General features: G+C 39.0%; 1 protein-coding gene across 5 annotated transcripts in view; it reads right to left on the bottom strand.

Annotated features, from left to right (window-relative positions):
- Positions 1–25,666, bottom strand: part of LOC136864803 (arrestin domain-containing protein 2) — a 534,353-nt gene that overhangs the window by 377,733 nt on the left and 130,954 nt on the right. For all 5 annotated transcript variants that reach the window (XM_067142214.2, XM_067142212.2, XM_067142210.2 and 2 more), the window contains exon 3: positions 5,108–5,230. In XM_067142214.2, the coding sequence (XP_066998315.1) occupies positions 5,108–5,230 (123 nt within the window). The remainder of the gene's footprint in view (positions 1–5,107; positions 5,231–25,666) is intronic.

Genomic DNA, 25,666 nt, shown 5'->3' on the forward strand with positions numbered 1-25,666 from the left:
AGTGGAAATAATGTGCAAATCTTCCATTCCTAATCCCTTGCAGTTGAATGTTTTAAATGATGACATCTGTGTCTCACTCTTCAGACTTATTTGTTCAATAAACTCACAGTTCCAAGAATGATAAAGACATTCACAAGATTTGAGCAGAGATCTGCAACTTTCAAGGATATTTGTTATATATAATTTTGTTTTTCATCTTTGTTTAATGTTCTGATTTTTTTTTTTTTTGAGGGGGATTTTATCTTCATTTTATGCTTTTGTGTATTAATGTTTTCCATCCCTCATCTTTGGATTCTCATTCATGTATAGATGTAAGTACTCCATCCTACTTCAATTTTAGATATTTGTTAGACCCATCTTCCAGACAGACCACCGCTCTACTGACTGACCAGCCAGGCAAAAGAAGAGGCCGTTAGGTAAGGTACAATATCAACATCAACTGGAAGGGAGAACAACTCGGGCAAGTCAGTTTTTACATCTATATGGGCATAGAAGTTTCTGAAGATACTAAGATCGAACATGGAATCAATAACAGAGCTCAGAAAGCCAATATCATCTATTACCAGCTGAGTCAGTTAGTCAGCAAAAAAGAAGTGTCACAGAAGACCAAGATTCACATCTGTAAGACTGTGTTCCTCTCAGCTTTACTGTATGGCTCAGAGACTTGAGCTAGAAGAAAGAAGCATGACAGCAGAGTAACAAGCTCAGAAATGAAATGTCTATGTTGAGTTGTCAACAAGAATAAGAGCGAGAGTACGGAACAAACCTGTAAGAGAAGAGCTTGGGGTAACATCTGTAGTGGACGATATTGACAACAAGTCATTCAAATGGTTTGGTCATCTGGTCCACATGGATGCCAAGAGAAAATTTAAGCAAGTGTTTGAGGCTAGACATGAGGGATCTAGAAGAGAGGGTTGTTTACAGATAAACTGGGATCAGACGGTAGGTGAAATTGTGAAATACCGAGGAAAAGATCCAAATGAAGTAAGACAACTGGTATGGGACAGAATCGAGTACCAAAGATGGATGGAAGGCCTAATGCTGAGAGGCAGAAGGAAGCGGTGAGGAAGAAGAAAAGCAGTGCAGCCAACATAAAAATAGACAAAGAGTAAGAGAGCTAAAAAGATGGCTGAAAGAGAAATGTAAAGATGCTGAAGATTGCATAATTGTAGGCAGTGGGTGCAACATATAAAATCACTGAAAGTTTTGAAGGAAAGAAAAGTGCATGCATGAATATTAGGAGCTAAAATAAAACCCATTCTTGGGAATGAAAATAATGCAGAAAGATTGCAGAAACACAATGGTCAACTCCACTGAGGGAAGAAAACAGTGTTCTGGAAAGAGAAGAGACCTGATGGTCATGAGATGGGAGTCCCACTTCCCTGAGGTTAGAATTTGACAGAGCATTCAGAGACATGAGTACGAATAAATGGAAAATAATGATACACCCCAGAATTACTGGCTGCTTTGCAGCCATGGTAAAGTTCTTACATTTAAAATGAAAGACATATAAGATGAGAGAAGGACCTTTCAATCTTAAAAAAGAATGTTGCTATCCCTAAACATGAGAAAGCATGTGCTCTAAAGTGTAAAAATTGTGTACTACACCACTAGTTTAATATTTCATGTTTTTAAAATTTTATGACAAATTATTTACAGAAGAATGGAAAGACAAATTGAGGCCAAATTAGAAGCAAATCAATTTGGTTTCTGAAGAAATACAAACATAGAAACATGTGAAGCTATGGAGACTCTAGGTCTAATCTTTGAAGACTAAGCAAAGGAGAGCAAGCCCAAATACATTAGTGTACAAAAGTTAAGCATAAGTTAGGAGTAAGTAGGGCAACAGGAAGTAGACTGCAAATCGCACAACAAATGCACCTACGAACCTTACGTGTTTGCTCTGTATAGGAAAGGAGTGTTCCCTGCTTTGACTAGCGGCATAACCACAAGGTAAACACAGCCAGTGCCTGCGCCCCATATTCCCTCAGTCGTGTTTGCCCCGTTATAGTGTGCGGAGTGTAGCCTCGTGGTAAACGTGACAACATAATGGCACAACGACACCATTTGGAACCCGTTTTGCAGGGTAGAATACTCAGCTGCCTGGAAGCAGGCCAGACACAGACCGAAGTCGCTGTATCCTTGAATGTGCGACAAAGTAATTTCCAAGCTTTGGAGACGATTTTGAGACATAAAAGATGTCAGTCGCTGGCCAGTACCAGGTCGATAAAGGGTAACCACCCCACAGCATGACTGATATCTGGCCTTAACCGCCCGACGAAATCGGAGTGCACCTGCAAGACAATAGCCGGCAGAGCTTGCAGCCGTCTCAGAGGTTGCCATTTCCCGGCAAACTGTGTACCGGAGGCTCAGAACGGCAGGGCTCTTTGCCCGACGTCCAGCAGTGTGCATCCCACTCACTCCAGCACAGAGACGGGCCTGTTTACTGCGGAGCCGTCAACATCGAAACTGGACCATGAATGAATGGAGGCATGTGCTCTTCACAGATGAATCCCGCTTCAGTTTGCAGAACTATTCCCATCGCATATTAATCTGTAGAGAACCAGTTAGCCGATACAAACACAGGAACATCGTGGAACGGTACCAGTATGGTGGTGGTGGCATCATAGTGTGGAGCGGCATTATGTCGAATGGCCGTACGGACCTGCACATCTTCACAGGTGGTCCGAAAAACACTGTTAACGCACGGAGATACAGGGATGAGGTACTGAGACCACAAGTTCGACTCTTCAGAGGTGTGGTTTGTCCAGACTTCCTCTTAATGGACGATAATGCCCGACCGCACCGCGCTGCTCTGGTGGATTAATTTCTGGCTGGGGAAGACATTTATCGCATGGTTTGGCCAGCGAGGTCTGCAGATCTGAATCGTATAGAACATGCCTGGGATGCAGTGGAAAGGCGAACTGCAGCCCGTCAGCCTCCACCAAGGACCCTCCAAGACCTTCGCATTGCCCTTTCAGAGGAATGGGATCGACTGCCACAAGAGCTCTTGGACCATCTGATAGAGAGCATGCCACGTCGCTGTGAAGCATGTGTCACCATTAAGGGTAAACATACACCCTATTAACGGCATATTTTTCTGCGAAAGACATTGCCAAGGTTTGTTAGTTGTCAAAAGTGTATATTAGCTATCAGAACCTTTCTGAAACTGTTTTTTTGGACAAGTTGTGTGTCATATGGTGTGTGTCAGAGCTTCCGCTTGTTCAGCAATCCGTCTGACATTCCTATCAGGTGGTATGGCCTTGTTTAGTGATTATGCTTAACTTTTGAACACTAGTGTATATGGCATGTATGTGTATTGATTAGTCCAAGCTCTTCAAGATTCTGAGGGCAATTGGAATACGGATTATCTGTAATCTGTACAAGAATCAAATTGCAGTGATAGGAATGAAGGGATATGAAAAAGAAACAATTATCTAGAAAGGAGAGAGGCAAAGTTAAAACTTGCCCTCCTAATTTTCAGCATTTGTATGGAACATGCAGTGAAGGAAATCAATGAAAAGTGTATGACAGGAATCACAGATCAGGGAGAAGAAATTTAAACACTAAGATTTGCTGATTTTGTCATTTTATCTGCTGAATAGTACAGACACAGTCTTTGCGAAGGAATCTTAGTTAAAAATAAAGAAATATAAAATGAACATAATGGATGCAGTTGAATGAAGTCACATTATGCAAGAAATATCAAATTAGGAAATGAAGTGTTAAAGTAAGAAAAATGAAGATTGCTACTTGGGTAGTAAAATAATAAATGACCGTAGGAGCAGAGAGGACACAAAATATCGACAAGCCCCAGCAAGGAGGACTTTTCTTAACGTCTTTAGCGGGCGTGACGAGTTTTCATATTCGAGTAATGATGAGCCGACTCATCTATTGCCTTATGAAACTGTTCTCTAATTAGTAGGAAAAGCTAACACATCCCAATATATTATCAAAAGTAGGGCAATTATCATTTTACGGATGCTAGTAGTTTCTAGATTTGATGCGTTTGGCTATATGATAATATTTCTATTTTACATTCTATTGTATCTACTGTAGTACCAATCATAATAATAATGCTATTTGCTTTTACGTCCCACTAACTACTTTTACAGTCTTCGGAGATGCCGAGGTGCCAGAATTTAGTCCCGCAGGAGTTCTTTTACGTGCCAGTAAATCTACCGAGACGAGGATGTCGTATTTGAGCACCTTCAAATACCACCGGACTGAGCCAGGATCGACCTGCCAAGTTGGGGTTAGAAGGCCAGCACCTTAACCGTCTGAGCCACTCAGCCCGGCAACCAATCATAATGATTCCATGCTTCAAGGTTTAAAATTAAAAATATCAAATCACTGAAAAATAATGTCTACATTGCAGACATATGAGTTTTTGGGTAACTTTATGCACAGTCCTTAGTGCTTTTCTTAATAAATGATTGCAATTGTTATAACACACATTCAGATGCAATGATAATGTACTGTATTACAGGACAATACAATCATTTTAGTGATCATTCCTTAGTGTCAGAATTATTCTTATTGCACTGTAGTTCAAAGAAGTCTAATAAAATAATAAATAATAGTTTGAATCATGAAATATATTTCAAAATGGGAAGCACTAACTCGTCTCCCACGTACTGGGTTGGATGAGTTACTTTGATACATCAACGTACTGGGCGTGATGAATGAACTCGTCTTCAGCCAAAATATATTCTCCACTATGAAGGCTCATTTCTCAGCAAAAACTTCCCCATCAAGAGGGTTAAGCATTGACATTGACATGCATCTGAGAGAAGAAGCTTCTACAGTCATTTACTATAATGTTGTTCTGGTCAGCTAGAAAGGGTAGGATAAATAAGAACAAGATCACAAACCACTCTTGCTGCCTGGGAGACTGATTACCTCAGATCGAGTAGAGATATTTCAGTCGCCTTGACAAAGAATACTGCAATGTATTCAAAACTTCGGCAAACTGTGCGTAATGTACAGAAAACAACATGGTTCAACCCGGAAAAAGAACTAAATAATTATTACTCTTATTTTCAGCCACAATAATGGTATGAAACAACTCTGAACAATTTAAAAAGAAAGGAATAATATGCAGCACCTTTTCCCCATATAATGGCACGATCATCAAGGAAGTATTGATCATCTTTCACAGTTCTTCTGTCACCGCTAATCACCACCTTCCATTCAGCATGTGCTTTGCCTCGAAGAACAACTCGTACAGCTGAAACAAGAAACATCCAAGATGAGAATATATTAAATGCATTTAAGAGATTTGGATACATTTAACAAGCAACAAATTTCAATAAACACCTAACTCTGATAAATATGATAAAATCAACATATTTACAACATGCAAACACATCAACACTATATATATCATGAAACGATTTTAATTAAAACAGATATAAACACAACTACATGCAATGACATGATGTCAAGGGTCATCTATACAAATAAAATTATAATTTTCTCTGTACACTTCAAATTAATTTCTCCCTCATATTTCATTTTTACCTCAGATTAGGTACATAAATGTCAAAAGAAGGTTCAGTTCAATTTTAATCAGTCTGTTTTTTGTTGGTTTTTTTTTTGTTTTTTTTCCGTTGAGATAATGGGAATACCGTTGAAGGGAATTTCTCCAAACTCACTATTAACACGTTGAGTGCCGAGCCGATTATACCACATTATTCCACTGGTTTCAGGTATGAATTTCAATAGTATTCCGCTGGTGCCACAGCAACTGCTCACCTTGTAGGCTGTTTATATAATCTTGGGATATTTTTTTTTGCAACTTGCTTTATGTCACACTGACACAGATAGGTCATATGGTGACGATGGGATAGGAAAGGCGTAGGAGTGGGAAGGAATCAGCTGTGGCCTTAATTAAGGAACAGCCCAAGCATTCCCCTGGTGTGAAAATGGGAAACCACAGAAAACCATCTTCAGGGCTGTTGACAGTGGGGCTCGAACCCACTATCTCCTGGATGCAAGCTCACAGCTGCGCGCTCCTAACCACACGGCCTTGGTATATATTAATATGATGTACTAAGTAAACTTTATCTCATCATACCAGGGTCATGTGTGATGCCATATGATGTTGCATCAATTCTGACAAAATATAAAATATAGCATGATGCCACATGGTGTCACAGAATTTTTTGATGCTTTATATGGAATGTACAACACACATTTCAAATATGTCAAATTCAAACTAACATAATATTTATGAAAATATACTGAAACGCAAAACAAGTACTTATATTACATTACATACTGTTACCCCCTGAGAGTGGGGGATGCAGCCGGTATACCCTGCCTGTCATAAGAGGTGACTAAGAGGGACATGTCCACTCGTTATGTTTTTGAGGTGTAGTTGTAGACCGATTCAAAATTCTTGATGTGCGTGCTCCTGTGGCTGAAGAAGTATCAATCTGAAGATTTAGATGCTCCTTGCTTGTAAATAGAATATCTTTCTGTGCCCCTACACAAGGTCCCCAGTCATCACTGTGTACACCATTTGCACCAGCACCGTCCCCACCTATGATATCACTATCGGTATCGCCATCGTCTTCCGCATCACTCGATACATCCGTCATGCTGTCAGTGCACTTGTCACTAGCGTTATATTCACTGTCATCAACACTTACATCTTTCTCTCTAACAGAATCCATCAGTAATTCACAAATATCCTATTCACTAATTCTCTTCTTGGTAAGTCACTTACCATTTCCACCAAGAATATTACCAATACCTTCCATTTTTTATATTTTTGTACAACTATACAAACCGAATGATAATTCGCTCATAAACGAGGAAAAAACAATGCTTGGCGTGCTTTCACTTGTGAGAATGACCACTGGCCAGTCAGTGATTTTGGAGGAATACTGTGGCATCATATGGTGTCACATAGTAGCAATACATAGCTGGAACAGACCCTGTAGTTCGCTCTTCACGTAGTACCACTTTTACGTGCATAGATGTCACAGTTGATTTTCTACAGCGCAACACCCGGAACTCTGTTGTGCCGCCAACTCTGGTTTCAAAATCTGTGTGCTGCCATATGGCGTCACGACATCTCAAATGTGAAGACCAGTGTGAGACCATATGGCGGCACGTGGCAGGAGTATGCACTAGGCAATGTATTATTTGATAAGTATGCAGTGGTGTAGCAGTATTAAGGGGACTAAAACAGGAAATGTCAAATTTATCTGTTAATATCAGCTATGTTGAAAAACTGTAAATGATAACAAAGTCATGCAAAATATCGTTTCCAATATTTTGTTTCATGCATTTTTTCTGTAGAAGGAATAACAATGGTGATAATCGTGATTAGGAACCAACTCTTACTAGACTGGCAAGACCGATGGGATGGCACAACCGATGTTGGCCAATGGACAAAAAAGCTAATACCCAACATAGGAGACTGGCTTAAATGTAGACATCGGCAGGTAGATTACTATCTGTCGCAGATCCTGACAGGACATGGAAGATTCGGCGTATACGCCATGAAGATGGGAAAGACGCAGGGAGATGGTTGTCGGTACTGTTCTGAAAGGGATACAGTAGAACACACCTTTTTCTACTGTGTTCGATGGGAAGAAGAACGAAGAAAAGCCTGCCAACAACTTGGCCGACAACTCACACCAGGGAATCTGGTTCAGATTATGTTAGAGAGCCCGTTTGCCTGGAACACAGTAAAGGCAATGGCGACAAGCATTATGGGGATGAAGGAGAAAGAAGAGAAAGGAAGAACTTAATAAGATTATTACTGTAACCACTATAGTAGTAGTAGTAGTAGTAGTAGTAGTAGTAGTAGTAGTAGTAGTAGTAGTAGTAGTAGTAGTAGTAGTAGTAGTAAAGAAAATTTAAACTTCATGAAATTTGATAAAGTTAAATGAAACACCCGCACACAAATAAAGACTTCAGAAACTGTGTCAAGATATCAATACCACGTTAACCAACATGACAATTAAAAGAAAGGAGATGGGAAGCAGGCTGGAAACCCTACAGGGTCCGTGAGAAGGTAGTGCGTTGCGGTGAGAAGGAAATCAACGGCGATCCCTCTTGAACACTTAAATTTACTAGATAAACAAACCAGGTTAAGGTACAAACAAATTAATTAACAAACAGCCAAAATAACATATTACAATGCATGTGCTAGCGCACATCCGTTACGAAAAACATTTCTACCTTGCTTCTTCTTGAAACAATATTTAACCAAAATACAAGCCTATCTCGTTACTTTATGTACAATAAATCGTGACAGTCAATTATGGAATTACAGACGATGGCAGGGAATTTACATTTAAGGAAATGAAATCAACGTGAAAATTATAACATGAAATTAAGGAACGGGCCTGTTGAAACATTTACTAAAAGACAGATAGTAGCAAAAATAATAAAATTTAATGTAGAGGCCAATTAAGTTGCTGCCTTTCCTAAAACACTTCAACTAAACTAAGGTTATGTTACAGGGAGATTCCCACCTTCGAATACTTGTCAGTTTCTTATAGCTAGTTTATTATATACATAACATAATCCAGCTTAATCTCTGAGTATAGGCCTAATACTAAATAGAACATGTTTCATTCCAATTATGGACCATCTTCAGCTAAGAGATTTAACAAAAATTGAGAAGACAAATGAAACACTTGTGTGATGATTATGATAAGATAAAATGTTCGTTCATGTTGGGTTAAAAATTTCCAACAAGTTAATGTCCAAGTTAATGAATAAAATCAATGTAAGGGGTCTTCTTTTAAGGCTGGGTAAGTATATGCTTGTTGAATCTTGCAGGTAAAATTAAGAATATAAAAGATTTTCTTAAAATATGATTTTCGGGGGAACTCCTGAAAACAACCATAGTTGAAGTTGAATTTAAAGTTTGACTGTTGAAATCAGTCTGAAACAAGAAAGAAATTTAAGTCAGAAGGGTGGTATTTTAAAGGAGAAAACCTTGTGAGGATATATATTGGTGAGGTGTATAAGGATATGTGGAATTATTTACCTCATAGTCAGTTGTGTTGTGTTTTGCGTCCTCCCTTACGCTGTGTCGTCAGCTGACTGAGTTTGTATGTGTGTGAGGAGCTTGTGGTAGGCGAGGGGAAGCGGAAGGAGAAGTAGGGGCCGTAGGGGAAGTAGGAGGAATGCTGTGTAGGGTGGAGCTAATGGAGGGGAAGCATATTGGATGTTTTTCCGGATCCTTTCTGATTGCTTTCCTAGATAAATCCAATTTGGTAGCCTCTTCTAACAATTTGTTGATATTATCTGTTATTTCATTAATATTCTGGCACCGGGCAAGTTGGCTGTGCGGTTAGGGGCGTGCACCTATGAGCTCGCATCCAGGAGATAGTGGGTTCAAATCCCACTATCGGCACCGTTATTTCCCATTTTCACACCAGGCAAATGCTGGGGCTGTACCTTAATTAAGGCCATGGCCGCTTCCTTCCCATTCCTAGGCTGTTCCTGTCCCATCGTCACCATAAGACCTATCTGTGTCGGTGCGAAGTAAAGCAAATAGCAAAAGAAAATTTTTTTCCAGAATATTCATTAATTTATCTTTATTTAACATTTGTAAAATGGTTAAGTCTTTTTCTACTGGCATAAAATTGTGTTTATATTCGGTCATATGTAGACTGTATTTCCTATATTTCTCGGCATTAACATGTTCCGGGTACCTTACTAAGAAATTCCGTCTTCTTTGCCCAATGTAAAAATTGGCACAATTTGTACTTTTAAGTTTATATATCCCTGAATTTGAATATCTATTATTATTTGCAATGCTTTGGTAATTGAAAATTAAACATTGATTAATGTTATTGGTCTTTAGAAGTTAAATGGGGAGTATTACCTTTCTGATTTCTAAATAATTCTTGAAGCTTCTTTTTAACTTTGAATTTAATTTCAGGTTGCTGATCTACTGGGAGCTGAGCTATAACTTGTTCCACTTTGGCAATGGTTGTTATATATTGGTTTTGGTTATATGGACTAGACCAATTATGTTTGGGTCCTTTACTAATGATCTGTAACTCTTTGTCCTTGAAAACAATGTCAGTTAGATTCTTAGTTGGAGGGAGTTGGAGCTCCTCACACACATACAAACTCAGTCAGCTGATGATATGGCGTAAGGGAGGACGCAAAACACAACACAACTGACTATGAGGTAAATAATTCCACGTATCCTTATACACCCCATCAATATATATCCTCACAAGGTTTTCTCCTTTAAAATACCACCCCTCTTACTTAAATTTCTTTCTCGTTTCAGACTGATTTCAACAGTTAAACTTTAAATTCAACTTCAACTATGGTTGCTTTCAAGGGTTCCCCCGAAAATTTTATTTTAAGAAAATCTTTTACATTCTTAATTTTACATTCAAGATTCAACAAGCAAATACTTATCCAGCCTTAAAAGAAGATATCCTCACATCAATTTTATTCGTTAACTTGGGCATTGACTCGTTGAATGAACATGAACGAACATTTTAATAATGCTATTTGCTTTACGTCCCACTAGCTACTCTTTTACGGTTTTCGGAGATGCCGAGGTGCCGGAATTTAGTCCTGCAGGAGTTCTTTTACGTGCCAGTAAATCTACTGACACGAGGCTGACGTATTTGAGCACGTTCAAATACCACCGGACTGAGCCAGGATCGAACCTGCCATGTTGGGGTCAGAAGGCCAGCGCCTCAACCGTCTGAGCCACTCAGCCCAGCAACAAACATTTTATCTTATCATTATCATAATCACCACAAGTGTTTTATTTGTCTTGTCAATTTTTGTTAAATCTTTTAGCTGAATATGTTCCATAACTGGAACGAAACATGTTCTATTTAGTATTAGGCCTATACTCAGAGATTAAGCTGGATTATGTTATGTATATAATAAACTAGCTATAAGAAACTGACAAGTATTGGAAGGTGGGAATCTCCTTGTAACATAACCTTAGTTGTGTTGAGCGAATACAGGACAAAATATGAGATTTATAAGCTGTAAAACCCTTCAGTAAAAGGCGCATAGCTTTAACTAATGTACGCTAAACTGATACAGAGCTACAGGAGGCAACCCCATGGGGAAATTAAAACATTACATATTACTTACAAGACCTTATACATATAATTAGAATATTCAAAATAAGAAAGGGAAATGCCTCCGAAAACAAGGTGGTTATGACTAGCCAAGAGGGCTAAGTCATTTGAAGTTAAACATTGGCTAGTGGAAGATACCGCGGGCGAACTCCGGCGCACAAATGAAATTAAAATTAAGAATTTACATTTAAAAGTTAAAATATAAGAACATAAACCGAACGGTGCTCACCTCGGACAGCCGGTAGTCCCATCACGGGACAGAAGGAAAAGACATCTGTTCCCTTCGCCGGTCACAAATCAAAGATGAACAAACCAGAGACGCTCTCAATGAGCTGCTGGTCACCGGAAATGGGACCATCAGGAGCTAACCAATTAGGGAACGGGAATTACACTTGCGGCTCTTACATTCACTAATCAGAAATCGTGTTATTTTGGCCAATACGAGCACCTAAAATTTGATGAGGGAAGATCTTTACAACTTCCGGAAATTTCCTTTCTGATGAAACAGGAAATCACTGAAAGCATCTTACTAACACTGGCACATGTAGTTACACCCTGCGACTAAAGTCATTACCTTAAATTATACAAATACTAGTTACACTGTTATTTACATTACAAAACTTTACACAATAACCAAATTAATTTAGTATAGTTCCTGAATAATTAAATAACATCAAATATCTTATACGCATAATTTCTTGAAGTTACATGAATGATTTATAGAGTTCACAATCCCAAATTAAAAGACACTGTCTTTGATGTACAGAAAATAAAATGGTAATTATAATTTTATATGTAGTAGAAAACAAAATAACAAAAGTTCTTCACACTCAGTCAATTTTTCAAGACAGAACAAAATGAACAGATTTTACAAAATCAAAATGAAGATAATGACGATTGTCCTTTGGTAACATCCTTAATGTCCTTTTCTTGAGGCTTTCCAAAATTGTATAAAATGATACACAACATCTTTCAAAATAACATGAAACACAGCTATCTTGTCATTGTGACAATTGCATTCTTCACAAACTTCGAAATATCTCTGGAAATATAACAAAAACTACAGAAACTACAATTTCTGATCATTTATGTCTCATATACACAGGTTACGATAACAGAGAGAGAGATTTTTGTTGCTAATGCCAAAGATCCCTTTTATGGAAATATTGTTGAATCATCAACTGGTGATGACAGTAGTTTTTGGAAGGTGCAAAACTGCACGGTCATCAGCCCATACCATCAAAAATGAGGAGGAAAACGTAAATAATAAGAAAGAAATGAAAGATTCTTATGACATTAGATGTCCTAACATCGCTGAACTGGAAGAAAGCTAAATATGATAGTACAGAATGTCCTAAGCCATAAAACTGTCCCAACAATATTAATACTTTGTCTCTTCTGCTGCCACTCGTCTCCACTAGATGACATTACTGTTGAAATTAAAATACTAACTCATGAATAATGATGGGTACATAACAGCTAGTGAGAAATAAATCCAATTTAACCCGGGGCAAGTTACACACGGTTGAAAAGACCTTGTCTACATCTATCACCCGATAATCCGGTAACACATGCTTTAGTGATTTTTATTACCATTTGATTATTTGGTAACTCTGAATAATGTTCTGAGCTCAAGATTGTGGGTTCGATCCCAACTCAATCCTGTGTTATGTGAATGTCAGCCTCAGGTCTAATTTTACCGACACGTAGAAATATTCCGTCATCTCAGAGTCCATGTAAATCATAAGAAAGTTGTTTGAGGGAAGTAAAAACAATAACATTATTTATTATTATTATTATTATTATTATTATTATTATTATTATTATTATTATTATTATTATTATTGCTTTATGTTGCACCGACAGAGATAGGTCTTATGGCAACAACGGGACAGGAAGGGGCTAGGAGTGGGAAGGAAGTGGCCATGGCCTTAATTAAGGTACAGCCCCAGCATTTGCCTGGTGTGAAAATGGGAAACCACAGAAAACCATCTCCAGGTCTGCCGGCAGCGGGGTTTCAATCCACCATCTCCCAAATACTGGATAATGGCCGCACTTAAGCAACTGCACCTATCGAGCTTGGTATTATTATTATTATTATTATTATTATTATTATTATTATTATTATTATTATTATTATTATTACCATCAACATCATCATCTGATTCTGTGGACTATTCAGAATTAATTCATGACCATGAATCTCTATATTATCAATCTCATCATCTGCATCTTTACCATATACCTCGTAAATTATGCACAGGAGAGTTTTCCACCTAAACAATACTAAGTTGTATTTACAATGTTATTTACATTACATGGGACTAGTTTCAACCCTACTCAGTGTCATCATCAACCATATCAAACATACACAATATTTGGCAAAATCCTAAAACATGTATCTAAGCAGTAAGAATCTTATGAATATATAATTTACAATATGAAGTATGGGGCTCAAAATGTTGCAAATGAAAATCAAATATTACGTGTGACGTAGGTGAGTAATAATTAAAACAAGTACATTAAACACGTTAAAAAGTTTGGAATAAAAGTACAAATGAGGTGCTCTGTGTTGTTAAAAAAATTGTGTATGATTATCGACTCATGGAATTCAGTGTTGTTTGAGTCATCAGTCCATAGATTGGTTTGATGCAGACCTCCATGCCACCCTATCCTGTGCTAACCTTTTCATTTCTACGTAACTATTGCATCCTACATCTGCTCTAATCTGCTTGTCATATTCATACCTTGGTCTACCCCTACCGTTCTTACCACCTACACTTCCTTCAAAAACCAACTGAACAAGTCCTTGGTGTCTTAAGATGTGTCCTATCATTCTGTCTCTTCTTCTTGTCAAATTTAGTCAAATCGATCTCCTCTCACCAATTCGATTCAGTATCTCTTCATTCATGATTCGATCTATCCATCTCACCTTCAGCATTCTTCTGTAACACCACATTTCAAAAGCTTCTATTCTCTTTCTTTCTGAGCTAGTTATCATCCATGTTTCACTTCCATACAATGCCACGCTCCACACGAAAGTCTTCAAAAACATCTTTCTAATTCCGATATCAATGTTTGAAGTGAGCAAATTTATTTTCTTAAGAAAGCTCTTCCTTGCTTGTGCTAGTCTGCATTTTATGTCCTCCTTACTTCTACCATCGTTAGTTATTTTACTACCCAAGTAACAATATTCATCTACTTCCTTTAAGACTTCATTTCCTAATCTAATATTTCCTACATCACCTGCCTTCGTTCGACTGCACTCCATTACTTTTGTTTTGGACTTATTTATTTTCATCTTGCATTCCTTACCCAAGACTTCATCCATACCATTCAGCAACTTCGAGATCTTCTGCAGTCTCAGATAATATAACAATATCATCGGCAAATCTCAAGGTTTTGATTTCCTCTCCTTGGACTGTGATTCCCTTTCCAAATTTCTCTTTGATTTCCTTTACTGCCTGTTCTATGTAAACACTGAAAAGGAGAGGGGACAAAGTGCAGCCTTGCCTCACTCCTTTCTGGATTGCTGCTTCTTTTTCAAAGCCCTCGATTCTTATCACTGCAGACTGATTTTTATACAGATTGTAGATAATTCTTCGTTCTCGGTATCTGATCCCTATCATCTTCAGAATCATAAATAGCTTGGTCCAATCAACATTATCGAATGCCTTTTCTAGATCTACGAATGCCACGTACGTGGGTTTGTCCTTCTTGATTCAATCTTCTAAGATCAGATGTAAAGTCAGGATTGCTTCACATGTTCCTACTTTTCTTCTGAAGCCAAATTGATCTTCTCCCAACTCAGCTTCAACTTGTTTTTCCATTCTTCTGTAAATAATACGTGTTAAAATTTTGCAGGCATGAGATACTAAACTAATGGTGCGGTAGTTTTCACACCTGTCAGCACCGGCTTTCTTGGGAATAGGTATAACAACATTCTGCCGAAAATCGGATGGGACTTCTCCTGTCTCATACATCTTGCACACTAAATGAAATAACCTTGCCATGCTGGTTTCAGTAGGTCCTGGTAATACATAACGGTTGTGGACCGAGTGCTATGGTACTAAGAATGAACACAATGTAAACTGACACACATATAAAAATATGCAAGTATGTACACTGTCTGAGTAACAAAATGTGTAGTTGATACTCTCTAGAAGAATAATCGACTATACACCGTATCAACTTAAGCGGAGAATTTGGCACTTGGTGTATTAAGTAACCAAGCCGTGTTGATGGGCTGCATGGTTGATTGTTGGAGTTGTGCAGAATGTGAAGTTTTTGAATTCATGTTGAGAAGAAAGTAGACACTGCACGTGGTGATATTAATTGGTGGAATTCTCAGTTCTGGCAAAAAACAAATTGGACCTATTAAAATTGAGAAAAGCAAGTAAAAAGCAAAGTACGCAGAAAGAGGAAAAGATTACCACAAAGTGAATGGACACTCACCTCGTGCTGTGGTGTGTGTAGCTTAGCTGATAGTGTGCGACTGGTGGCGGAAGGAGAAATATGGGTGGGGAGGAGGGCCGCATGTATCTGGAGCTCTTTCTGAGCATATCGTCAGGGCCATTTCCGAAAGATGGACTGTAGATCAATTTCACACACATGTGCTTGAATTTTTCATTCCTTCTCGTGCCTTGTCTTCATTAGTGCAGAAGCACTATTTCAGAGTGCAACATTTCAACGAGTCATTATCTGAATATGTTCCAGATATTAAGCTCCAGGCAAGGATTTTCCGGCTCCACTATTCCAAGGCCCAAATGGTTGCCAACATTATTGAAGGTCTCGCCCCGAACTACAGATCATATCTGGCTCTTTCACCGCGACCAGCAATGTTCGCTCAGTTGGAAGCTATCACCTTTTCCGCAGAAGGTGATTGAGATGCCCACCAGTTATGCCTTGCATTAGCCCCCCCCTTCCTATGAGCATGCCCTCTCCTGCAGGATTCTAAAACCACCCCTTCACCTGCTTCCAACTCGTGTAACCCTCATTCATGTGTCAATTGTGGCTCTGCTCATCTCAAGTGGGACTGTCATAAGGTTGGGGCCTTAGGCAATGCAAAACCTGCCATGGATAGAGGCTCTTCCACCAATACTTCTTGCCATAACTGTGGGTCAACTAGGCACTTCTAGCAAGTGCCCACATAATACTTCAGGCTCTGGACCTCCAGGCAAGAGTAACTCTAGATGACTAACCGCCAGTTCTGATGGCAAACCCCAAAGTGTGGCTCCTTGTTTTGTCTGTCATAAGTGTACTATGGAGGCGATTTACCTAATTCTGAGACTAATGATTGGTCCCAGTCTGACTCTAGTGCCCATTTTTTTGCAATCTTGTGGGATTTCTGCCATATCTTCTTGTAAATTACCATACTTATGTACAGAGGTAAATAACCAACCTGTCTCTGCGTTATTAGTCTCTGGGAGAAGTATCACCTTGATGAGCGAGACCTGATACGATTCGATGAAAACCGTTTGCAAGTTACCTACATTAGAACCCATGTCCTTAACCTGCCATACTGCTATTTCCAGCTCATTGAACATTGTAGGATCCCTTGATATCAAGATAAGAGTCCGTGATTTCACATGGAAAATGCCAGTACTAGTGGGAAAAGATTTATCCTGTCAGTTCATATTGGGTGCCAATTTTATTGCTAAAACTGGGATGATTTTGGACCTGCAGTTCAACAGATTCCATTTTAAATTTTCCACAAGAAACTTTGAGCTGTGTGATCGCTCCCCTATCCTGCCTTGTCATGTTAATGCTGTTTCTGAAGATACTGGCGAACCCAAAGCTTTTGATTTTAATCATTTACCTGATGAGCAGGCCAACCAACTTCAGAAACTCTGCGATAAGTTTCCTGATGTCCTTACCGACAAGTTAGGTGTCATCAATGTCTTAGAGTACGAAATTGAAGTCACGGATAACATAGCTGTTTGCTCTCCTCCGTATCACCTTCACCTCCCAAAATGAAAACCCTTAAGGCTATTATTGACCAAATGCTCCCTGATGGAGTGATACACCCTTCTAAGTCAGCCTATTCTTCTCCCATGTTTCTGGTCCCTAAACCGCAAGGTGGTTATCATCCTGTAGTTGACTATCGGATGTCGAACCGTAAAGTGGTCCTCCAATCTGTTCCCCTTCCTGATTTGCACTCTTGGTTTGCTAAGTCCAAAATTTTTACAACCTTCGATTTTAATCAGCCATATTACCAGATACCGCTTGCCGAGGAATCCAAGCACCTCATCGCTTTTGCTACCCATTGGAACCTCTATGAATTTGCGTGTGTTCCATTCGTGCTCACGGCGGGAGCTGCTGTCCTTACTCGGTTACTGGATTATGTTTTGTCTAACATTAAATACAAGTTTGTCTATAATTACCTTGACAATTTGGTAATATTCAGTGAAACCTTTGAGGGACACCTTGTCGATCTCAAAAAAAGTCCTTGTAAGACTGCAAAGAGTAGGACTAAACCTTAAAGCTAGCAAGGTTTCTTTCGCTCAACCACAGATGTCCTTCTTAGGCCATATTGTATTGGGGAAGGGTGTCTCAATCGATCAGTCTCGTACTGCCGCCATCCAAAATTTTATCACGCCAAAAGACGTCAAGGCTGTAGCCAGATTTATTGGCATGGTTTATTTTTTTCGTAAATTCATTCCCAATTTTGCTGAACTGGCAGCCCCATTAAATGCCTTGAGAAGAAAGGATGCCAAATTTGTGTGGGGTGATGCCCAACGTGAAGTCTTTTGCGACTAGAAATCGGCCTTATATAACGCTCCTATTCTGGCTGTGCCAGACTTTTCTAAACGCTTCATCCTGCAGACTGACACCTCTTCCTCAGGCATATCCGGTGTTCTCCTTCAGGAATTTCAAGAGGGGCGTCGTCCCATTTCTTATGCTTCTCGTTCCCTGAATCCTGCTGAACAAAATTATTCCATTTATGAGTTGGAAGCCTTAGCTGTTGTCTTCTCTTTATAACGCTTCAGAATGTACCTGGAACATCTCCCTTTCGATGTTGAGACCGATAATCAGGTGTTGAGTTGGGTACTGGCCAAACCGCGAAGGACCGGTCGTCTTGCGCGTTGGGCAGTGCGCATCTCAGTCTTCCAATTTGAAGCTCGGCACATTCGTGGCACGGAAAACGTTGTGGCTGATGGCCTCAGTAGGATGTTCTATCCAGGCAGCTCTGACCCTGACCCTCAATCAGAGCCTGCAGACCCCTCTCCCGAACAAGCATCAGCCTTTGTGAATGTAGTTCTCACTGACTCTCCCTTCCTTTTCAAAGATATAACCAAACATCAGGAGGATGACGCTGAGTTAAAAGCTATTGTCGACAGGATTCAATCTGGTGAACATGTAAAGCCTTATGTCCTTAAGAATGGTGTCTTGTGTTGTCCTGCTCGTGGTCGCAGAGACCCCAAAATTGTAGTCCCATCTAACCTGGTTCCGGGTCTCTTCAAGTATTTTCATGAATCCCCAGTGGGGTGTCATCTGGGCATTTTCAAAACCAGAGAGAAAATTCGTAAGCACTTCATTTGGAAATCAATGGATGGTGAGATCCGTACCCTTGTCAAATCCTGTAAGACTTGTAACATCAGTAAACCTGCCCCTAATACTCGTCTAGGTCTCTTGTCTTCCGAGCAAGCTTCTTGTCCAATGGAGAGATTGTTCATAGACTATATCGGTCCTTTCCCGAAATCACGGAACGGCCATTGCTTCATACTTGGGTGTGTTGACACCTTTTCGCATTTTACGTGGCTGTTTCCAACTCGTATGTCTAATGCCAACACTACTATCTCGTGCTTGAAACAGATTTTTGCTTCTTTTGGAACCTGTCAATTTTTGATGAGTGATAATGCAAGAGCCTTTACCTCTGTCCAGTTCCGGACTTCCTGTTTTGATCTATCATTGCTCATGTAACCACCACCCCGTATTACCCGAGGCGAAATTACGCTGAAAGAGTGAATCGTAACCTGCAATCTACCCTCATCGCTTATCACTCCGCTGACCCCTCTAAGTGGGATTCATCACTAAATTGGTTGTCGTTTGTATTTAACACTGCCGTCCATGAAAACCACAAGCAAACTCCTGCTTCGTTAATGTTGGCCTTTACTCCTAATTCTCCACCATCAAATCTGTGGTCAATTAATGATCTTCTGCCTGACGATGCCAGCCCAGAAAAGATCCGATGTAATTGGCACAGTGCACGAAAAAACTTACAGGTTTATTATACTGAAGTCCAGCGTAATTACAAACGCGGGCAAAGGCCGCATAATCTGTCTGTGGTGACCAGGTGTTTATTAAAACACAGCCCGTCAGTAGTGCTGCGGACCACGTTATCAGTAAGTTGGACCCCAGATTCCGAGGTCCCAGCACCCTCTTAAAGTTCCTTACCCCAGTGTCATTGGTGAGCGATCCCGAAAAGAAAAGGATCAGCAGGGTACACCTCTCTCAGATAAAAGTACCTTAAGTCATATAGGAAGGGGTAAATACCATTGTTGATGACCATGTAGATTTAGTTGTAGGGTATTTGTCAGATTTTAGTTGTAAGATAATGATAAGTTTTGTTATAAGGTACTGTAGTTGTAAGATTTTAGATGCTGGCCAGCAAGTAGTAAGTATATCTATACCGTAATCATAAGTAATTTGTGTTAATTAATCATGACTATAATTGTGTGGGTAAATACATTAGGTATCCTCAAGCATCTATCTCCCTTGGTGTAATGGGTTTAGTATGATAAGTTAGATAGGTTTTGGTTTAGGGTCACTGATTGGAATTTATTCCCCTAACATTCCGGGCTCAGGGTAAACTCCTGTAGTTTTCTTTCACCCCCACCGTAAACTTCTCTAAAATGTATGGATTGTAGATAGTGCTTACCGCAGGGTTAGGTGCCCTAATGTCTTTGGTGTGGGAGGGGATCTCTACATCAAATTCATTGAGCCACCCATGGGGTGACTCTATGCTAGTCTGTGAATTAAAGAAAGAACTCTAACCCTCCCCTAAAACTGTTTTTCTCGAAGAACTTCTAGTCCGGCAGGGTAGTCTTGCCTTGAGTATTCCCCAGTCTGCTGCGTGTTGGTTTATGTTACAGTGGCTGCAGTGACCAACTTCATATGACGGCATTCTAATGTGCCAAATTGAGAGACACACTGTATACCTTGAGCGCTATCATCCGGCACCACAATCCTGTGGTAATGTGTCCCAATGGAGACAGTCTGGCTAGACTGCGCCTCACCCATCTGCTCATTTGGTTCAAGATACAGCTGGGCTGCACTGCAACTTACCTAGCAACCCGGTTTGGACTGAACTTGTTTGGAGGCTGTTGACAAACGGCTCTGTCGGCAGCCACATCATCAGCAAGAACCTGTGGCCTAGTTGTGCAACTTCGATCCTATGATTGGTATGAAAAGTGGTGCAAGATCGACTTATTTCGTAACCTTGCTAAGAAGGAGTCATTGGACGCTTTCTTACAGAAAAGTGAAAGTGCTCGGAGTTACTGACATTTAGTAGAAGGAAAGAATGTACATCCTTTCTGTGGACAGAGTAAAGATGGTCAAAGCAATTTTGGAATGTTGGAAATGCATTTTTGAACTAAAGTATGCTTATCACATTTTTGACATTTACCGTAAACTACCGCAAGTTACTGAATGGACTTTGGTGTAGTGACGGCTTTTTATTTTTTTTAATTGAAATTTAAACTGGAAGAAAATCTATGTTGTTGGGATGACTGTCGAAATTCCCGAGAACTACAGTTGTGAATACCATTATTTCTGTTTACTAATCTGTGCCATGGTGTGCAAGTTTCCAGAAGTGATCAACCCCCCCCCCCCAATACCTTATGTTAACTGTCGAGCGTAGCTCGATTTTCTGGGGGAGGAAGAATGAGAACTGTGTAGAATTTTAAATGTTTTATGTATGATGTGGAATGTTGTGGTAGAATATTTTATTTGTAAACCTTTTTTGGGTATACTTACTGTATGATGTGGAGTGTTGTGGTAGAATATTTTTCCTATTCCATTTAGCTACCTAACCTGTATGGTGTAAAATATTTTGTAGTATGTTTTATTATATTCACCTTATCCATTTAAGTGACTAATAGATTGTGAATTGTTGTTCTATAATAGCTGGAACAGTCCAGAAAAGGTTGTGATGCAGACTTTTAGAACAGTGTGTGTTGGCTCCTGTCAGTTGTGGATTCTAGAAATATGTCCTTACTAATTCGGGAAAATGGAAAATTCGCGATTGGTGTCTGTATACGTTTGGGAACATTGTATAAACATCACGACTGGATAAAGAGTTGCGATTGGTGAATCTGGGTGGTGATAGGCAAACTCCGGCGTTCTGATTGGTCACTCGATAATCAGGCCAAGGCCAGTCTTCTCTTTTTAAAGTGAGCAAGGCAGAATTTTGTGGTCTTTCATTCTCTTGTGAGTCCAGCTGTTTTGATGCGCGTCAGCGTATCCTCGCTCCCGGGATGGGCTACCTTGGGGTAAGCACTATTGATCTCAGTTCCACCTTAATTTATATTTAATGTCCGCCTGCATTTTCTCACAGGATTTCTCGCCACCCAGTTACTTCAGATGCCTTAGCTTTTAGCTTGGGCTGCCTGTTTGCTTCCGAGGCATTCCCCTTTGCTAGTTTTGCTAGACATGTAATTTGTAGATTATTTAATTTCCCTTGGAGCTTGCCTCTTGTAACTCTGTGTCACTTGATGCACGCTAGTTTTTCCACTGCCCCGCATCAGAAGTGTTTTGGGTGTGGGAGTAAGTTGAACTGGCCTCTGTGCCAAGTTTAAATATTTCTGATTTCCCCTATTTCATTTATGTTTTTCAGACGTCTTAGAAAGCACGTTAACTCCCATTTATAGGTTGTATTTGTATCTTGTTTCCTCTTACTTTCAAGGTTGTACTGTAGAGCTTGGATTATGATAAGATATATTTAGTTAACCTCTTGGTCTAATAGCAAATATCTTGTCAAACAACATCTAAACTTGTATTCGTAAATTGTGTATCTGGATTATGCGGGTAGATGAATATGTTTGGAAGTTACCTTGTAATGTTGATTTCGGAAAATAATATTTTTAAGATCAGAGATCACCATTGATTTTTCTGGAAACCCGCAACCTTCGCAGATCTATGGCCTTTGGTAGCTTTCCCAGCCCCCGTTCCACGTTCCTTGTTTATAGTTGTCAAGTTGTCCAACCTGATATTTGTTTGGGTATATTAGGCGCAGTTCATTGATGTTTATTGCGTGTCTAGGGTTTAAAGAACCGTATAATTTGTTTTATTTTCCTCCCTTTTAACTGTGTATCGTGTAACCGCTGAAGTATCAGTTACAAAATTAGTCCTTGGAAAGGTAAACAAAGATGATGCTGTGCGCATTAGTGAGTCTTTAGAGGCTATGCATGCAAAGGGAGTTTGCGAGACTTGGTATACATTCCATTTAACGTTGCTTTCTTACGTTACACTATAATGAAACTCGAGAAGGAAGATGTTCCACTTTCCTCGGCAGTGCAGAACTTTCTTGAAGACTGTGAGAAACTTGAGAATTCTCCCAGGCAGCCCAGGAAATGAGCTTTGGCAAAATTAAGGAATGGCTGTTACCAAAGAATCTGGAGAACAATAAACTTCTGCAAATAAGTAGTGCCCTTAATGGCAACAGATATTTGGACCCCAATCTAGAAGAATTTTCATTGTATTTTAAATATGTGCCAATAACCTGATCTAATGTGGAGAGAAGCTTCTCTTTATACAAGACTGTTTTAGCTGAAAATAAGCAGAGCTTTCTTTTCAAACACTCGAAAATGCTGCTTGTTATGAATTGCAATGCTGAAGTGTACAAATAAGTTTTAATTACTGCGTTGATGGGGTGAAAGTTCCTTATGGGAGTCAATGTAAGTACCTAGGTGATAATATAAGGAAAGATCTTAATTGGGGTAATCACATAAATCAGATTGTAAATAAAGGGTACAGATCTCTGCACATGGTTATGAGGGTAGTTAGAAGTTTCATTAAGTATGTAAAGCCGAGGGCATATAATTCTCTGGTAAGAACCCAAATAGAGTATGGTTCCAGTGTATGGGACCCTCACCAGGATTACTTGATTCAAGAACTGGAAAAACTATATGACTATATTATACATTCTTTGGTACATGTTTCATCTAATTTAAGACTTCTACAGTCATAACAGATTAAGATACATCATTATTACTGTCCAATAATTTAAAAACATGGATGAACCCATGTCCTTTATGAAATGTTTGAGAATATACTAAATCACCTTCTTGTAAAATTCTTCAAATGTTAAAATTTTAATGATATTTCTTTAAAATATGACATGCGGTGCTGGTAGCCGGTAGCTTCAGTGTACTGACTCCGGGAGACTTGAACACTGGCCTCGGAATAGGAACATGGGTCCTTATCTGCATTAGAGTACTAATAGCTTTAATTCTTATGAAGATCCTCTCAAAAGACAAGGTATGAAAAGAAAGATAGATATATATTTAATGGGTTTAAGCACTCCCAAATTAAGAAATGAGTTTTCATCACGATTGCGTGACATAAAAACTTACCATCAAAGTTGGTGAATCTCCCTATAGCTGGTTCCCATCCAAGCCTCGCTCTGACTTGCTTCTCGCCTGGCTACTGCGCGTGTTATAATAATGTTTCCTCTCGCCCGGCGGAACTTGGCTGGGGGCGGTAAGAGGGGGAGCAGCGCTTTTAGTAGGGGAAAGGGAAACAGCTCCGCCAGACCGGAAACTCTTGGTCCAAACCTATATAAATATTTTCATGTGTGCTCATGAGGTTTCCTTGTTCACTTTTTTAAATATAGTCAAGTCTCTACTTATATCGGTATATTGGTGACTCATATCTCCCATATGGACCCTCATAGCAGAATACTTCCTGTGCCTATTAGCATTGACGTATTCCAGATACCTAGTTTGTAAACTCCTACCTGTTTGCCCAACGTACGTGACAGAGTCTTTTCTTTATTTCGTACCTAAGATCGTCTTGAGAGTCCACAGGATGATATCATGATCACACTTAAGTTTGTAGATTCCAGAACCTCAGTAATTCTCTTTATTGTAATTGAAACTATTATGGTTATAAAATATATGACCATTATTGTTTTTTCTTGAAAATGAGACCTGACAGTCATGTTTATTAAATAATTTTGTGATTTGAAAAATCCCTGGGTTTCTAAGCGTAAAAGTACCGTACTTTGAACTCTTGCGATTCTCTGGTGCTAGTCTTGTTATGTTCATTCTTTTTACATTACTTATAATTTTATTAATTGTATTAACACTGAACCCATTCATATTGGCTATCTTATGTATATACCATAATTCTTTCTCTCTTTCCGTATGAGATTAAGGCAAATTGAAGGCTCACTAAACCATACGGAAATAAGCAGCTCTCGTATGACTCCCAGGATGTAAAGAATCATTTTTAATAGTCACCAGAGTAAACGTATCCTTTCTATATACTGTACTTTATAAGAGAACTTACCGGGTTCCCTCTTCATGGTCACATCCAAAAAATTAAAAACATTATCTTTCTCTTTTTCAACTGTAAAGTTTATTCTTTAATCTAATGAATTTAAAAATTGTAAAATATTGTTACTATTGTTATAACGTTTATCTATTATTACAAAAGTATCATCCACGTCCAAAAATCCAAAACTTAAATATGTCCAATTATTTTGTGGTGTTCTAATTGGTCTAAATAAATATTGGCCAGGATACCCGAGGCTGAAAGCTCCCATTCATAATCCCTCTCGACTGTAATATTGTTGGTGAACGTAAAATAATTGATTTTTATGACGAACTCCAGAATTTTCATGAATTTTTCAATCTATAATTTCCCCAGTTGACCTTGACTAGTCATATTCATTCTAATAATATCTATTGTTATACTGACCAGGATATTTGCATACATATTAGTTAAGTCATATGAACATAAGTAATGATGTGACAGAAGTTTGAAACTTTCCAAACTTTTACAAAAATCTACTGAATTTCTTATTATTGATTTATTATGAAACTTATAGTTGTTAGAAAGAAATTTGTGTATAAATTTGGAGATTTTATATGTAGGACTGTTCTTACAATTAATAATAGGTCTAACAGGTACTCCTACTTTACGGTTTTTTTTGCTATTGGCTTTACGTCGCACCAACACAGATATGTCTTATGGCGACCGACTTTATGGATTTTGGACAATGCTCTAGCTGTAGGTAACCTGCGGTTCATATTTATCATCTTCTGAATTCCGCCTTCATTGACGATAAACGTAGAATTTTTCGATAATGATTTTAAACTTTTTTGCATCCTAGCTGGAGGGTCCTTATTAACTCTGGAAAACAACTTTTCTGTCTTTTCAATACAATCTTTTCTATCCAATATGACCACAATTACCCTTATCAGCCTTAGCCACGATAACGTCGGTGTCTTTTATTTTATTCCTTAGATCCTGGTTACATTTTATCTTGTCTAATGGAATATTGGTTTTAAGCTGACTAACTAACCAAGGGAGACTTTTCTTTATTTCGTACCTAAGATAGTCTT

The sequence above is a fragment of the Anabrus simplex genome, chromosome 2, assembly GCF_040414725.1.
Source record: "Anabrus simplex isolate iqAnaSimp1 chromosome 2, ASM4041472v1, whole genome shotgun sequence".
NCBI lineage: Eukaryota > Metazoa > Arthropoda > Insecta > Orthoptera > Tettigoniidae > Anabrus > Anabrus simplex.